The sequence below is a fragment of the Ictalurus furcatus genome, chromosome 11, assembly GCF_023375685.1.
Source record: "Ictalurus furcatus strain D&B chromosome 11, Billie_1.0, whole genome shotgun sequence".
In the NCBI taxonomy this organism is placed as follows: domain Eukaryota; kingdom Metazoa; phylum Chordata; class Actinopteri; order Siluriformes; family Ictaluridae; genus Ictalurus; species Ictalurus furcatus.
Genome location: NC_071265.1, coordinates 23,812,251 through 23,828,613, shown reverse-complemented (window position 1 = coordinate 23,828,613; position 16,363 = coordinate 23,812,251). Strand labels below are relative to the sequence as shown.

Here is a 16,363-nt window from a genome sequence, read left to right as displayed (position 1 = left end):
CCCTCTCTCTTTCTCACACATACACACACACACGTGCGCTCTAATTCTGTTTAATCAGTTATATGGATTTGTATCCTGAAAAAATAAACCAGAGCTTCAGATATACAACAATATGTATAGGTTATCCAGAGAGGATCCTATAGAAACAATATTTCACCCTGGGGTATGAGGGCAAATGGAGGTGAGAATATTCAGGAGGATCAGGTTCGTCTCATAGTATTGACTCAGACTATAGCTAACTGGCTTGTTTCATACCACAAACCAATAATGTAGAAACATGGATTGAATAAAGTTTATTGATGTAGATAGAGATGGTCTGGAATTTCTATATTTAAACATTGATAACATTAATTTATATACGCAAGCACCGTGGAGTAAAATATCTACCAAGCATCTAAAATAATTTGAAAAGGAAGCCAAATTAGCCTTGTAAATATATAAATCCTCAGACAATTACTGGATGACCCAGATACAACACTTAATGTGCCTGTGAAGTGCCTTGAAACGCGCAGTGTTCTTCGATGTGTTGATGTAATTCCCACTGAAACAAGACGTCAGGGTAGGACATATTGGTTGGCCCCACCCCCTTTTTTAAATTGCCAATAGCGTTTAGCTTACCTCACAATCAGGAAACTTACAACTGTAGGTGTGAGACAATTCAGATTCTAGAGAGCATTTGATTGGACAGAAAATCTGATGAGATACTGAAGTGCAGAATGATGTCATCAAAATTGTTGATCCGTATTGGTAGTAGAGAGAGACTGTACATTTTGAATGCATATATCTTCTAAATGCAAATTTTGTCATTGTTTTTTAGAACACTAGCTTATAGATGACCTTAAGTCTGACAGATTCATACTAAAAGTCACAAAACTTACATTTTGGTTTCATGCCAATGTATTTTATGTTTATTTTAGCACAGGTATTCCTAATCAATAACTGTCTACATAAGAATTAGAAATAATTTACTGCTTAATGTCTATGTTTTAGAAAAGTTGTCAGGGTATAGACCTGTTAATAAAACATTTCATGCTGATGTCTCTGGCGAAATAAGCCCTCTTTTAGCTCCTCATCTGTTCCTTAGACTGTGTCTAGAAAACTGTCTGAGAGACAAACACTTGAGAAAAGTATGTGACTGAGTGCTGAAAAAAACCTCACAGCTCTCACAGCAAGATGCCTTCTTGTGAGCATACCAAAGACTACCCTTAAGTATGAAAAGAATATTACTCAACTTGAACTCTGATTAGAGACACTTCTTCAGCTAACAAAGCAGTACTGTGCTGAAATACACAGTTTAACACTTCAGCACTTCAGCAGAAGTTAATGTAATAGTAAGAACCATGCATTTTGTCTCCTAGTCCTTCTGTCAACAGTTCCCTATATTATATCGTTCTTGAGAGCAGTTGTCTAACACTAAGATTTGCTGATTGACTTTAAAATGGATCGCCCTTTTAAGCTAATTGCAAAGTGATGAATGTCCCCTAAGTGTGCTACTCACAGGGTAGCACTTGACATGAGTGAGGACTGCTAATTACACTTGACCGTCATTTCTAATACACATTAAATAATTACAGTTGTCCCAGATTATGCACTGGTAATAAAAGTATTACTACAGTAAGAGGCATATTTTTTCACTTCTTCCACATATAATAAAGATGACTACCAACCTCTATCATGTAATGCAGATACTACACTACTTTATTATGCATGATCACAGGACTGTGGGAGTGTAATTTTGAACTCAGTGTCAGGAGATCATAAAAATAAAGAGTTTAAAACCATTAGTGGATAAGTAAATCTACTGTCTGACAATAGCAAACTCATCTCCTTTGGTGGACCAAGTGCTTTATACACCCCTGAAGCTCCATTAGATTGATTCCAGAGGCCGCTCAGGGATACTTTGGTGCATTACTTTGAATTCATCAGCATGCCATTTTGCAGTTAGCTTGATGTGGAAAATGATATGATGACACTTACTTAGAACACACAGTAGAGTAAAGGATATTGACTATTCTACACCGCTTCTATATAATTCAAATTAGAGCACTGTCACTTTGCCCTACACCAATATCATAAGGGTTATTACACCATCGTTACAAGCTACTGGGAAAGGCCCTGGCCACATTCCTGGTGATTTTTCCCCAAAAAATCTCAGTGAATGAATGATATCGCCTACTGAGCCTAAATCTGTCTAAAACCAAGACTCTCAGCTTCTTGTGACCCACATATATTCTCAAATATTCCCTGTGTGCAAACACTGGATACAGCTCACCAGATAATTAGCAAGCTGTTGATAAACTGGATTTGGGTTGTAGGTGCAAGGAGAATTTGAAACTGTGTTGAAACTGTGGGTCTGAACTGGAGCTGAGAATCCTTGGGCTAAATAAATATCAGCGTGAAAGGAAACAACACGCAGCATAACAGTTTACTCAACCTAAAGCATGGAACAAATTGAGAACACATAGACAAATCCATACCAGCACATACCTTTGCTGCTAGAGAAGAGCTGGGTTTCTCTAAGAGATCCCAAAGTTTCTTGCGCTTCTCTGTGCAACATGTGTTGTCAAACTCCTCACCCTCACGTTCGCGCATGGACTCAGCTTCACGTTTCAGCTCTTCATTCATCTGCTCCTTCTTCTGGTGGTAACGTGCCTGGCAGCATGACTCCAAGTAGATTTCATCAATACCCCAGAAGTCAAGCTCCTGGCTGAAGGAGAGTGCACACATCTCCTCCATCATGTGCAGCTTACCCGTGCGGTAGAAGTTCAAAATAGACGTGAATGCACCTGGGTGCCTGTCAAAGAAGTATTCATTCTCCTCCAGGCTGTAGTCGTCACACACCTCCATGATGGCGTCATGTGTGTTGCAGTCTCGCAGCTTGCCAAGGCGTGTGCGTGGCAGCCGATCTAGAGTCCTCCACAGCACCTCATGCAGGAGACCACCAATGTTCAGGCGCACGCGGCGTGAGCTCGCCTTGCTCCGGATGATCTCCACTGGCTCAGGTGGCATAGTGGACGTAGAGCGTGACCCGGTCTTAATCATTTCCTTTCTCCTTAGTGATCCCTCCTTGCCCAAAAGAGTAACAGTTGGAAGTGCAAGAGAGAACTACCGCCTAAATCTGCTTCTCTTCTCCTTCATTCTTCCAGCTGCAAAAAAGGAGGGATGTGAAACCGACTTAAACTTAGAACTGAATGTGAAGAACAAGGAAACAGCACACAGGCCATGTTCGTTATCCGCTAATGAGAATGTCTGGCTCGATGATAATCCGCTTCTGTGTGGACTGCAGGGAACTTGCCTTCGAAACGATCGCTGTCCAGTGCTGAAACCAGAGAAACCGTTTTATTCTCGGCAACGTGTTTCCACTTTTCTGGTAATAGGCCAGTTTCTGAAAACGACTTTAAATGCTTAAACTATAGACACTCTTTAAAGTGTTAATGTGTTCCAGTTTGACATTTGAAGGTGCTCCTCTGTCTTACTCATCTCCCCTAAAGCGATCATGGCCCTATACTGTCTCAGATAAGCAGGTTATGTTTATAATACACCAGAGATTAACCACTCGGCGATTTGGAAACGGAAAGCTGCTCGCTGGCTTGGAGAACTAGGCAAACATTTTATAAAATAATGATTATTATTAAGATCGTTTGGATACAAATAGTGGAAAGTTTAAAATGTAGGGGGGTTGGGGGGGGGTGGATTCAAGCGCAATCACGAATATGAACAGAATTTGTTTTATAACACGCAAATAAACATCGCTTTGTTTCTGCCTAAAGTTCTTAAATGTGTCTCTTTGCAAATTTACTGCACTTAAAAAAAACTACTTGTGGTGTAAAATAGTCATGAAGTGTGTAAATATTCTAACAGACTATTAGCGCACGCGGTATCTTACATGTGTTTGAAAGCAAAGTGTTGCTTTATATTTTCGTATGGTCATATGAGTACAAGTATAATATAAATAATAATATATAGGATAAAATAATCAGACCTATGGCACCTGCGTAACCATGGTATAACAACAACAACAACAACAATAACAATAATAACAACAACAACAACACCAACAATAATAATAATAATAATAATAATAATAATAATAATAATAATATTGCTGTGAGATGTGACAGTGTCAGACAAGGCGACTCACTCGGACAGCTTGAAGGCGGAAAGGAGCGGAAAAGCTTCAGCTGGTCGTCAGTCAGGAGAAAGAGGCTGAGCTCTCTTTCAGCTATTCCTCTGCTTTTCCCTCGGTTACCGGAGCATCGCCTCCTCCACGGCATGCTCGAGCACTTAAACTGCTGCTTCTGACTCGCTGCTCCATTCGGACTTGATTCTCATAAACGCTGATCGTCAACAAGTAGTTTGCGATACGAAACCCATTCGCGCGAGCTCTTTTCCACACCTGCTAATGAAGACTGCACGCGCATGACGGCAGCAGCTTCCGCTCCGTTACATCTGCAGAGAGGCGGAGGGCTCTCTCTCTCTCTCTCCCCCTATCTCTCTCTCTCTTTCTCCCTACCTCTCCCCCACCTTCTCACTCTCTCCCCTCTCTCTCCTCTCTTTCTTTCCATCTCTCCCCCCCTCTCTCTTTCACTGCTCTTCTCTCGTTCCCTCAATGCTTCTTTTGTTCCTCTCCCTCTGGCTGTTTTTGTGCCACACCACTGGGATGCAAGTTAGGCTCCTCGATAGCTTCATATATTGGGTGAATCTTGCTCTGGACATTTTTCCTATCTGTGGACTGTGTTTGTTCTGTAGGTTCCATTTAATCCTCACCTTCCCACCACTGTTGTAACTTATTTCTCATTCGACATGTGGTATGTGGAATAGGGAGTATTGTGATTGGCAAATAAACTGATCTGCTCTTTAAACAAAGTAAATGTTTCCATGTAATATTATTACCCATAAATAATACATTATTTCTCTCTGAAATAAAGGTACCAAACTATACCTGTTGCTATTCTTATCACCATCAAGGTGGCATCCTTAGTATGTATTTTTATACTTTTAAAAACAATATAACATACATAATTGCACCTTAAGGACCACTGATGTACCTTGAAAACTTTACTTTAAAAGCTAATTAAAGGTACACAGCATGCACCTTTCCAGGTAAAAGATACATACTATAGGCAGAAAAGATGTAGTTGATGGAACCACCCTAACAAAAAGGAAAAGTACAATTCAGTGCCTTTGTTTATGAGTGTTTATGTAGTAAACTATTGATTAAAAAAAATCAACCCAAGGGGATGCAACCCCCCAACACACACACACACACACAATGTATGAATGCTACAAATGTGCATCATTTCTACCAGTGATAGGTAAACCCTGTTGTGAGTCATACATTTTGCCTTACAGTGTTAATGATCTCTTTTTAATTATTCCACTTCCTTCCTAAATAATATTACATTTTGCATGTACCTCGTTTGGCTGCTGATTTGTTTTTCCCCAAAGTAATTTATGAAATGATGAAAAAACAGCACTTTTAATCAAGAATCTGGAACATTATAAGTCAGGATCCACAAAAATGAGAAACAAAGGCAGTATTCGATTGCTTGATATTTTGCGGTAGTCAGGGCCAAAGTAAATGCTGCTTTAATCATTAAATCATCTTTCTTTTTTTCTTTGTAAGAAACATTTTTTTTTGTTTCAGTTAAAACCATTTAATAAAGGTTTAAATAAATTAAGAACCATCATAACAAGGGTCTAACCAGTCTAAATAGGGAATCCTCATGTCCTGTTCTTATTTAGTACAGCTTTAGGATTAGTGCCTACAAGGGCACAGTGACAGACTGTAGTGAAGCAGTACAGATATTAGAACCATCAGCTCTGTGGCCTGTAATCAAACTTTTATGCTGCATGTATGGTTAGAACCAGACAATATACTGTAGTTATAATCCTTCAAACCCCCTTAAAATGCCTAAAAACATCATTAATAGTGTTTTTCCTCTAGTTTTCAATGATAATGTGGCAATGATAATATACAATAAAAAATCCAAGTAAAATACAAAGTATTGAAATATATACACAATTATGTACAGTCATTATATATATATATATATATATATATATATATATATATATATATATATATATATATATATATATATGAAAAAGAAAATGTTAAATAAATATGTATAGGTTATCTGGGTTGGAAAAAAGGCTGGTCTCTGCGTTTGTATTGGATTTGAAGCTCCTTGTTTGGCTGTAGCATTCCAAAACCATAGCGACTGACATCCACTTCAGGCACCTGAGCTTCACGGTCATGAAGCTCAATGTCCAGATGGAACAGAACCAGAAACACAAACCTGGACAACACAGAAAGACAGAATGGCATATGTTGAAAGGGTTTCAGCGCTGAACAGGTTTTCATGGTCATGTCTTTAAAATGGTTTACTCAAGTGCAAACTTGAAAGTGCAAGCATTGGGACATGGACATGTTTGCCTACAACGGTAATGTTGTATATCTCTTTAAATGGCCTTTGTATCTTTACAACATGCTAATTAATGATCAGTGTGTGTGTGTGTGTGTATGTGTGAATTTTAATCTCTGTGGCCCTCTGTGTTTAGGTGTAGTAGGTGAGCTGAAGGGTGTTTGAATTCTTTTGGGGAATGCATTCTATCTCAGAGGATACTTACTGTCTGATGGACTGGATGGCAAATGGCTTTCCCACACACGCATTAGTCCCTGCTCCCCAAGGCATGGTATAATACTTCAGTCTCCTCCCACCTTTAAAGAAGTCTTTTTTCACTGTTCCATCTGCCTTAAGAAACCTGTCATACTTGAATTTCTGTAAAGAAAATAGCAGAGGAGACACGGATAAGTGACATGATTTGTACACACACACATGTTCTCTCACTAATCTGTGAGAGATCAGCATTTGACAGAATGTGCCACATTCAGCCAGTCAGGATCGCCTGCAATCAGGTCACCACGGCGTTGTCATTACATTTGTCATCAGGTGAGATTTTCCGAACTGATAGCTTTGTTAGGGTAATAGTAGCCATGACGCAGACGTGTAACAAGGCTTTTCCGCCAATTGGCTTCTTTCTATTATCACTGCATCTTAATCCTATGGCTGGCACATGTCCTGGGTTAAACCTTTCCAAGGAGTAATCCATAGTAAGTGTAAAGTCTGAACTCTGAGTGTGTGTGTTTTTGTGAGAGAAAGAAAGGACACTGTCTTCACAATATGTAAACTCACAGTCCTCTTGATGACTTGGATGACAAATAGACACAATCCGGTGTTTTAAACGACACTGAGAAACAGCTGAAAATAGTCATTCAGGAACTGCTGAAAATTATGAGCGCAGTTTTGGTCATTCTAAAGTACAAACTGATGATAACAGTATCCATTCATGTAGTCATTGTTTGTTAAGGGGTTGGTGCAGTGTTGTTTTGTGAATGTATTTTTTTAACAATAGTGTTACTGGTACAGTTATATTTGTGAAGTACAGCATGAGTATAAATTGTGTGTTTATATGTTTGACTCTGTGTAGTGTACCTCGGGTTCAAAATGTATTTCTGGATCCATCTGTGGACTTATGAAAGGGAACAGACAGAGACGGTCACCCTTCCTCAGGTCGTATTCTTGTCCATCTGCCATGCACAGTGTCTTGTTCTGCAGGACCTCGCGAGTGATGAAAGGGGCAGCGGTCAGGCGGAGAGTCTCTTCCAGCACACTGTCTAAATTAACATTTGAAAAGCAACATTATAAATGAACTACAACCTTACAATAATAACATATTGTATAATTTCCTTGGTGAGATCCAACTATGCTAGACCATACTCTTCCATAAACAAACAAACAAACACACACAGACAGACAGACACACATTCTCAGTGACACTCAGAAGGTACACTTGTTGAGTGGACTATTTTCTAGTGTTTGCCTGGTGCAACCTTTGGTCTTACATGAATCAGACCTTGAAGACTCTTTTGCACTGTTCTTTTCTGTGCAGGCTAAATCTGTACCTTAGGTTAATCTCCTGGAGACACATTAGAGCTGTGTAGTGTGGGCGATATGACGATGCGCTATCGTCATTGTTAGAAAGACGTCACATTTCTTAGTGTATCACAGCTTCCTTCTTAGAGTAATTTTAGAAACTGAGTGCGCCAAATCGTTGGAAACAGGATACCATGGTAGAGAATGCTAGGCCAATCACAGGTTAAGAACCACCACATTTGTGATTTGTGTTCTTTAAGAATAAGATATTTAATGTATAATAAAGATATGTATTATCTTTAATTGAAATTCCTCTCAGAACAGATGAAGTAGACAAACACTATCCCTATTTTTCTTAAGACGAGTATAAAACTTACCAAAAACAGGTGTCTGGTCCTGGGGGTTGAGTGTATTGGTTCCAGGCACTGTGACACTATTAAACTCCTTTCTCACTGCCCTCATGGCCTCTGAGTGGGTCAGCAGGAAGGCCAGGAGCCAGAATGCAGCAGGGCCCACATTACCCTGAAGGAAGACAACAATATGCAACATTACAGCTCTTCTCCAAACTTTATCAGTATGTAACTATCATGAAACATTTTCTTTCATTACATCATTCTGGCCCATCTCCTCCTCGACCAGTGGAACACTGGGGTGTATGGGTATATTAAATAAGACTGAAGACAATTTGAATCACTCTTTGTCATAACAGTGGAAGCTTACGACTGATAAGCACAGTATGCCGTATATTAGCTAGCGCAATAAGTGGAGCCAAAAAAAGAACATGTCCTCGGACAATAGGGATGATCTACAGTAGTGTTCAAATCTGGTTAGCCTCACAGCACCAATGTCAAAGTGCTTACTATAAAAGGAGGTCCACTGGGAGCAAATGAAGGACAGAATGTTAAAAATATGGAACATAACTATGGCCAGCACATTTTTTACGAGCACTTGGATGAATGGACCATGACCTGAGAATGAATTCAAGCTGACTTTAAAAGGCTGATATAGTACAACATATTAACTATAAATTATGTTTATGTATACACAGGAAAAAAAAAAATTGAAATCATGCAGCATAACCAGTGGTGGAACAGCAAATACATATCAGAAAACATATGTAAATATTCATTTTAAAATGCATTTATGAATTGTTGGTTGTAGGTTATAAACTAAATGACAGAAACCTATATTGCACTGGTGAAACTAAAATAGGCCAAAACAGGATACATGAAGTGAATGGATAATATAAGATACAAAATACATTTCAAATACATTGATTTCATTTCATAACTTGCATGAGCAGAGTGACATATCACTTGAATTCAACTAGAGGAAAATGAAGAAATATTGTTCAACAGTGCTCTCCTCTGGCTGGTTGGCCAACCTGTCAAACAATCTCCTGTTCAGATTTATGTAGCTAATTTCTACCACACTCTCACACTGAGAAATATTGAGAAAGACAGGATGAATCTGTGTAGCTCCCACTGGACATATGACTGCACAGATTCATCCCATCTTTCTTGATTTCTCTCAGAGAGTGTGGTAGAAATGAGCTACTGTATATAAATCTTTATATCTACAGACACCTGAGAAATGAGGACTGATAGGAAAGAACAAATAATAACGAATGGGAAAATGTTGGTTTGATGTTTAAGGTTCTTGACAAATCTGAGTTTCATTTGCCAAAGCCAGTCTTAATGCTTCTTGCTCTCAGTGATTTTCTGGCTGTCGTCATACTAGTGGAATTCTAAACACTTTATTATTTCTGCACCATTTGTGCCATTCAGATTGCAATGCACACAGGCTTCTTAGTCTTGTCAACATTTCTGCATTGTTCAGCCCAGGTGTTGTGCATGATTCATGAATTCTGATTAATCATTCCTGTGGCAGCTGCGACAGCTTTACTGACGTTAGAGCAGCTTATATTATGGTGCGTTCTTACAAACACAAGTGCAATAAGAAGAATGCCCCACAGCATTCAGGAAAACAAAGGGCTTAGACACATGTAAAGGAATGTAAAAATGCTGAAAATAGCTCAGGCATCAACTGGGTTATATTTACACGCTATAATTATAATTCAGGCTTTAAAATAAACATTGCAAAATACGTGACCTGACAGATGACGTTCACTCTGCAATTATCCCTGAAACTCAGCACTCTATCATAGCAGTGTGTGTGTATGTGTGTGTGTGTGTGTGTGTGTGTGTGTGTGTGTGTGAGAGAGTGTGTGTAGGTGCTGTGTAGTGGATCCAGGGTATGTTCCCATCCCATGCCTTTATTTATTATGAATTAATTATTTTGAAGATACTGAGTTGTAAGTGGACTTATATAAAGAAGATAAATACAAACCATATTGATGTTTTGAAGAAATATAAACATTTTATATGATCATGATTAAACACTGGATGTAATGTACATCACTTAAAAAATATTATATGTTTGGTTTCTTATCGGAAACAAGTATAGGGAAGTGCATAGACACAGAAGGGTGTATAGCCAATCACAGCGCAACCTAAAATATTTTTAAGCTTGAGGTCAGCTAAATATACAAAAGACATCAGACACTCTGTGGAAACCATCAGTGAAACAAGGCTGACACTGATATCAGGGTTGCTTATTCACCTGCGAGTGCTAAATATTGTGATCATATTATGGTTAGATTTAGGGTAATAATTGGGGTTAGGGTTACTCACTGACCTGTGTGGCCCAAAGCTGTAGTAGCATGGCCTTTCTCTGTGTCTCCTCATCAGCGCCCTCTGCCTGCAAGTGATGTCTATAATTCTGCAGCCACAAACTGGACTCCTGCCTCAATCCAGCCTGTGCCAGTAACTCCCACAACCTCTGCTTCGCCAAGCCTGTGGTCTGCTTCTCCCCTACAGAGATAGAGAGAGAGCGAGAAAGAGAAAGAGAGAGAGAGAGAGAGAGAGAGAGAGAGAGAGGGACTAGAGTGAGACTTAAGTAAGAAAGTTAAGTGGTTAACATCATCTATGAAACAAAGCAAGCGGAAATGTGAGCGAGTTATAAACAACTGATTCATAGGTTGGATGGGAAACAACAGCCTGAAATGCCTGAAGTAATTCATACCCGTCTACACACTGTCCACACAAAACAAAAGCAGCAATAAACTTAGCGTTCATGTCCTTAGCTAGAAATGAAAACCGAGACATGATGCCAAAGTGAATGAGACAGTCATGACACAGCTATGGGAACAAGTGACGAGGTGGTTGGAAAAAAAAAAGATAGTGTGTCATATCAACAATGTTCTGATAGAGTGATATCTTGAATGGGTGGGAATGCTGAGGGTTTAGTTAATGCTTGGTTGGTTGAATTGTCTCCTTGTAACAGAGTCAAGATCAGACATGACTGTAATGAGACAACCAAGATTGAAACCAGACAGTCTGTTCAGTGTGACGGGAATATGAACAGTGAACAAAGTCTATAAAGTCTATGGTGGTGGTGACTTAGTGCTTTAGCCTGTGGGCTACTGATCAAATCAAAAGTTCAAATCCCAGCATTAGCAAGCTGCCACTGTTGGATCCAGGTGCAAAGCCCTTAATCTCAACTGCTTAGTTATATCTTGTCTCAGAATAAAAGCACCAGACAAATTAATAAATGTAAATGTATTGAGATCATTGTGAGGGTATACATGTAGGGAAAAGTCTTTCTAACATGGCTTTGCTTTACAGGGTGTCACTGCTGGTGTCACGTAACGTACAGGACGTTTTGTAATGAGCTCATTCAGATGCCATGGAAACAAAACAAAAACAGCTATATTTGATGACATCATCCCAGGAGTTTGTATAACTTGGTGGCACTCCTGAGAATTGACGCAATTCTTAACAGTATTTAGAAAATTGCCGTATTCATCATGTGACATTATTATGCCTTATAAAATGTTGCCATGCAAGCATTAGAAAACAATGCAGATGTTTTGTTGTGCCTTTAACAGGGATAATGGTAACCGTAGAAAACCTTTAACATGTTCCTTTTTACATTTACCATAATCCTACAAACAAACAAACAAATTTACAGAACAATCGAACATTATCAGCATAAAGGCATTTAAGGATAACAGACAGAGTTGTGTTTAACTGACCAGACTTTAGAGTGCTGCGAGCCATCTTCATCAAGAGGCCATCAAATTTGTGGTACTCCGAATAAACGTTGGCGGCATCAGCGCAATTGTTGTTCTTTTCTCCACCAAAGAGTGTGAGATATCCAGCCCTAAAAGAGAGCGGGAACAGAAGGTTTTTTTAAACCTCCCCAAAAAACAGGGCATGACAAATCGGCATAAGCTTAGTTGACTATAGTGACCTCACTAAGTGTCTGTGTCCTCTGGATGTTCATAAATGTTTCCTTAAATACATAGTTTGTATAGATTCTAGTTCATACAGTATTCTAGGAAGTATTCTAGTTGGAACATTTTATGAAAGTAAAACACTATCATAGGGTTCTGTATTAAACACTTATGGGACAAACTGATGACCCTTTTAGTGTTGTTTAGTGAGTTAGTTTTTTTCCCCCCTAAAACATACCTTTACTGATGAACTTAAGGGTCGAATGACTGTTTGTTCTTCTGTTTTACAGTTTACTTTAAATTAGCATACATGTTGCATGTATTTTTAAAGCAAGCATTAACAGTGCATCTAAATAAACTAACAAAATCTATTTTTGCAAATCACTCCTAAGTGCCCTTCTCCAGTCTTATGGCTTGTTTCTTTTAACAACTCAACCCACATTCGTCATGCTTCCTATTTACAAATAGTATAATGCGGAAAAAATCTCTGTGTATAAACTGTTTATTGGAGGTATCTTCATGTCTTCCGCTACGGGCACTTTAGCATTATCCACTAACATGGGCTATACCTAAACATCATGCTGTAGCAGAAGTGGAAGAGCCCGTCTTGTTTCCAGTCAGACTGGTTTAGGTCCTCTGTCTCCAGTGTTAGCAGTGTTCGCAGGTGCTTCTCCATGACGTGGTTCAAGCATAACAGGCTCTCGCCCTGGAAATGTCTGCAGACAGCAAGTTAAAGACTTGTGGAATGTGCACAAAGAAATTTAAAACATAAAAACACCCATGCTCATGTTCCCTGATTTGTATCTTTGGCCTCGACTATAGAAAGAGGATTCTGTGTTGTAAAGGAAACGGGGTGTTTTTCTGTAACCCTAGTAAGCAAAATGCACCTGATACAACATGTTAGGGAATCATGTTGCGCGTTATAAGATGTCGTGATAACCTACAATGTATAGCGCCCACTGTTCCACAAACACTACCTGTGATGTAATAAGGTGTTTGTTCAGATTTGCATGTTACCTGTGATAACAAAAAAAAAACATCTGGGTGAAAACAAATGCTGAAAGCACTTTCAAATTTGAATTTCATAATGGGCCACACCTTCAGTGCATGCGTAGAAATACCACAAGAAAGGGAGAGTCCAAAAGTAATTACAGTAAACTCCTAAAAGCAATTCACAAAAAACGATCCCTTCAGTAGGAAACCGGTTCCTCACTAAGTAGGCCATTACTTAAAATATTAAAAGTAAGCCCTTAGAGTCTAAAAGACTATGCTATATATAAACTCAGATTGAAATACCAGTTATATGTTAAAGTACACTGATATGTGAATACACTAAAATGTGCATAAAGACATCATATAAGCTCATGTTGCTGGATTTATTGCATTCTAGCTGTTAATTCAATGCAATGTGAATTATTAACAGCACAAAACAAATCTTTTTGTTTTCATTCACACCCTATGATGTTATTCTTATTCAAGTTTGTAGATCTTTTATCGTTGCCATAGTCATTAGTTCATATTTATCTTTGCAGTCATTGTTAACATCTAGAATATGCGGCCAATGTCTATGGTAATGCTATTGTGTCAGAGTAATTTATTATTGTGTAAATGTTTAGATGAGTGATTCCTGACAGAGTGATGATACCAACATGTTCAATGTAGCCTAGTTGTTCAGCTTACAGGCAGTAAGTGTGGGGGTTTAAGGCTGGGAGAACTACCCTCCAACTGTCTGGTTGTTGTACCAGCTCCAGATGTAAATGATTTGCCACTGAGCCTCAATGATAGTTAAAAAAAGCACTGGATTGTGCAAATTTGCTTTAAGTACATTATTTCTTGGGTGTGATTCAAAGACTTTACACTAGCAGACACATGTTGCACAACACCCTTATTTACACTAGATTAAACCATTAATGCTTCCATAAACACATTTAGGGAAGGTGTGAGAGAAAGAGAGAAGGATAATATATATATATATATATATATATATATATATATATATATATATATATATATATATATATATATACACACACACATACACATACATACATACATGCATACACACACATATATAGGGCTCTAGTATATAATAAGCTTGTATGCTTTACTGTGGTGCTGACATGTGGAGATGAAAATAAAGGAGAAATACATATAGCTCAGAGCAGATGCACTGCTTTATCATGATGTTCACCATTTTTAATTAAATAGATTACATTCATGTCACAGAAGTGTATTTTAATGGCCCATTTTTTTAAAAAAAAAAATCTGTGTACAAGAGTGTCAGCCTTAACTTTATGAAATGTGTTCTTAAATTAATTTGAGACTTAATTTCAGTGCTCATACTGGTAAAAGTGCAAAAACTGCCACCGCAGGAAACTGAAAATTTCAATAAAAACCTGTATTGGGAACGGCAGGCAAGTGTTATTGTATGATAAACTATAACAGCCAGTAGTGTTCCAATATGCAAACGGTTATGGGGAAACTGGCAATTCATGAAGCTAATCGAATGTGAAAAAGAAAGTCATGGAACTACGCAGAACAGTGACTAAAAATGAAACAGGAATTAATGCAATGTGTATAACTCTGTACCTTCTCATTATAGCCTTCTCTGTGTCAGGTTTGTAACTTGGAAGCTTCAAATTAAAAATCCGGTCCATCAGCACCTGAGCATATCGTGAAAAGTCTAGAGATGCTGTGTCCTGAAATACAGCATCATAGGAATTGGGATCCAGTAAAACGGTAACATAACGTCCAGCCACACGAACCTGGAAGAATCAGAGTAGCGTACAGTGAAATTGAGAGAAACTGGTTTGCAGTTATAGCAAACACAGAGCATTCAGTTGTAAGTTAAAATGTCTAAAAGGTATAAAAAGAAAAAGATAAAATGGTGAGAGGCAAATTAGGCAGATTGGACAAGAGTCCATGCCTTGAGACTTGAGCATTACCGTAAATATGTCTCCATGTTTCTGTTTCATTCTTGTTAAAAATTTCGCAGCATCCTTTCCAAAATCCAGCGCATGCCCCAACCATGGGATAACTCCTTTGTCCAAAGGTGGTTCTCTCTTGGACCTGAAGTCAGAACAATTTCTTACATGAAGTTGGTGAATCAATTTTCTCCCTCATGTAATGAATGTCAAACACTAGTTTCATGTCAAATCATGCTTCCATAGTAACAGCAGCATAATATGATTCATAACAATTTAACTTCTTAATAAACAATGTACTAGTAAGAGCTTTGTCAAAAATAAACACTGACAAACAGAGTTCGTCACATCTTAATCATCCCATGTGTGTCTTAAAATTTGCTTTTGAAAGCCTCATTTGTAAGTCGCTTTGGATAAAAGCGTCTGCTAAATGAATAAATGTAAATGTAAGCCATATTTAAAAATTGCATATTGATTCATGTAGTAAGTATTCAATGAGCAAAAAAAAAAAAATGATTTATTGTGTTTTGTTATTTGTGCTTTGTTATTTATTGTCCTCATTTGTGTTATTTATATTGTGTTATTTATAAGTTCATTTAAAAATATACTGGTGAATCTCAGTGAATTTCACAAACGAGAAATATTTCTGATAATAAAGAAAAGTTTAAGTAATTATCACTGTATACTCTGTGGTTCTTTTTAAATAAAATCAGCACTCACCGCGTCCTATTAGAGAGGAAATAAAAGAACAGTATCCCGTTGAGTAGCAGAATGATTGTCCAAATCATGACGGTCCCTCGGCTAGCACGAATGAATAAGTGGTGTAACTACTGTTTGTCAACCTGCACGGTTTTATATAGCTGATCCGTGGACCGGAAGATGCGTCACACGCGCTGCAGCTATAGCGCACGTAATGAGAGTCATTCACGATGGAGAGGTGTGCGCGTACGCGCTGGCCAAAGGCGTGTTCACACACCAGTTTGATCATAATCACTTATATTATGATGTATGAACACTGGCATAAAGTTGGCTTGACGTTGGACGCTCGATATTCGCAAATGAAGGGACCGGTCTCTAAAATTACAATACGACATTGGTGTACACTTTTCTAACTTCAATAGCATTAGCATTAGAAGAGAATGACTTACAGTCACAAAACCAACTGGAAAGTGTTCATGGAGGTGTCAGCGATAATGCACACC

General features: G+C 38.4%; 2 protein-coding genes across 2 annotated transcripts in view; both read right to left on the bottom strand.

Moving 5' to 3' along the window:
* The window catches only part of LOC128614907 (potassium voltage-gated channel subfamily B member 1-like), a 41,932-nt gene extending 38,327 nt beyond the window's left edge, over positions 1 to 3,605 (bottom strand). The window contains exon 1 of the mRNA XM_053636612.1: positions 2,488 to 3,605. Within this exon, the coding sequence (XP_053492587.1) occupies positions 2,488 to 3,042 (555 nt within the window). The 5' untranslated portion in view covers positions 3,043 to 3,605. The remainder of the gene's footprint in view (positions 1 to 2,487) is intronic.
* Positions 3,606 to 6,136: 2,531 nt separating this feature from the next.
* Positions 6,137 to 16,003, bottom strand: LOC128614560 (prostacyclin synthase-like). The gene is made up of 10 exons (XM_053635963.1): positions 15,882 to 16,003; positions 15,183 to 15,306; positions 14,827 to 15,002; positions 12,807 to 12,953; positions 12,037 to 12,164; positions 10,638 to 10,813; positions 8,318 to 8,462; positions 7,500 to 7,681; positions 6,634 to 6,785; positions 6,137 to 6,302 (listed from the first exon to the last, which is right to left on the bottom strand). Exons 1-10 carry the CDS (start codon positions 15,947 to 15,949, stop codon positions 6,137 to 6,139), a joined length of 1,464 nt encoding a protein of 487 aa, XP_053491938.1. The 5' UTR covers positions 15,950 to 16,003.
* Between the last annotated feature and the right edge of the window lie 360 nt (positions 16,004 to 16,363).

Excerpts from the sequence above, each read along its gene's own strand:
- LOC128614560 (XM_053635963.1), bottom strand. The coding sequence starts at position 15,949 with ATGATTTGGACAATCATTCTGCTACTCAACGGGATACTGTTCTTTTAT. Across the intron at positions 12,954-14,826 it reads GAGAAGGCTATAATGAGAAG|ACATTTCCAGGGCGAGAGCC; the intron begins GTACAGAGTTAT and ends TGCTGTCTGCAG. Across the intron at positions 6,303-6,633 it reads GCCATCCAGTCCATCAGACA|GTTTGTGTTTCTGGTTCTGT; the intron begins GTAAGTATCCTC and ends TGTGTTGTCCAG.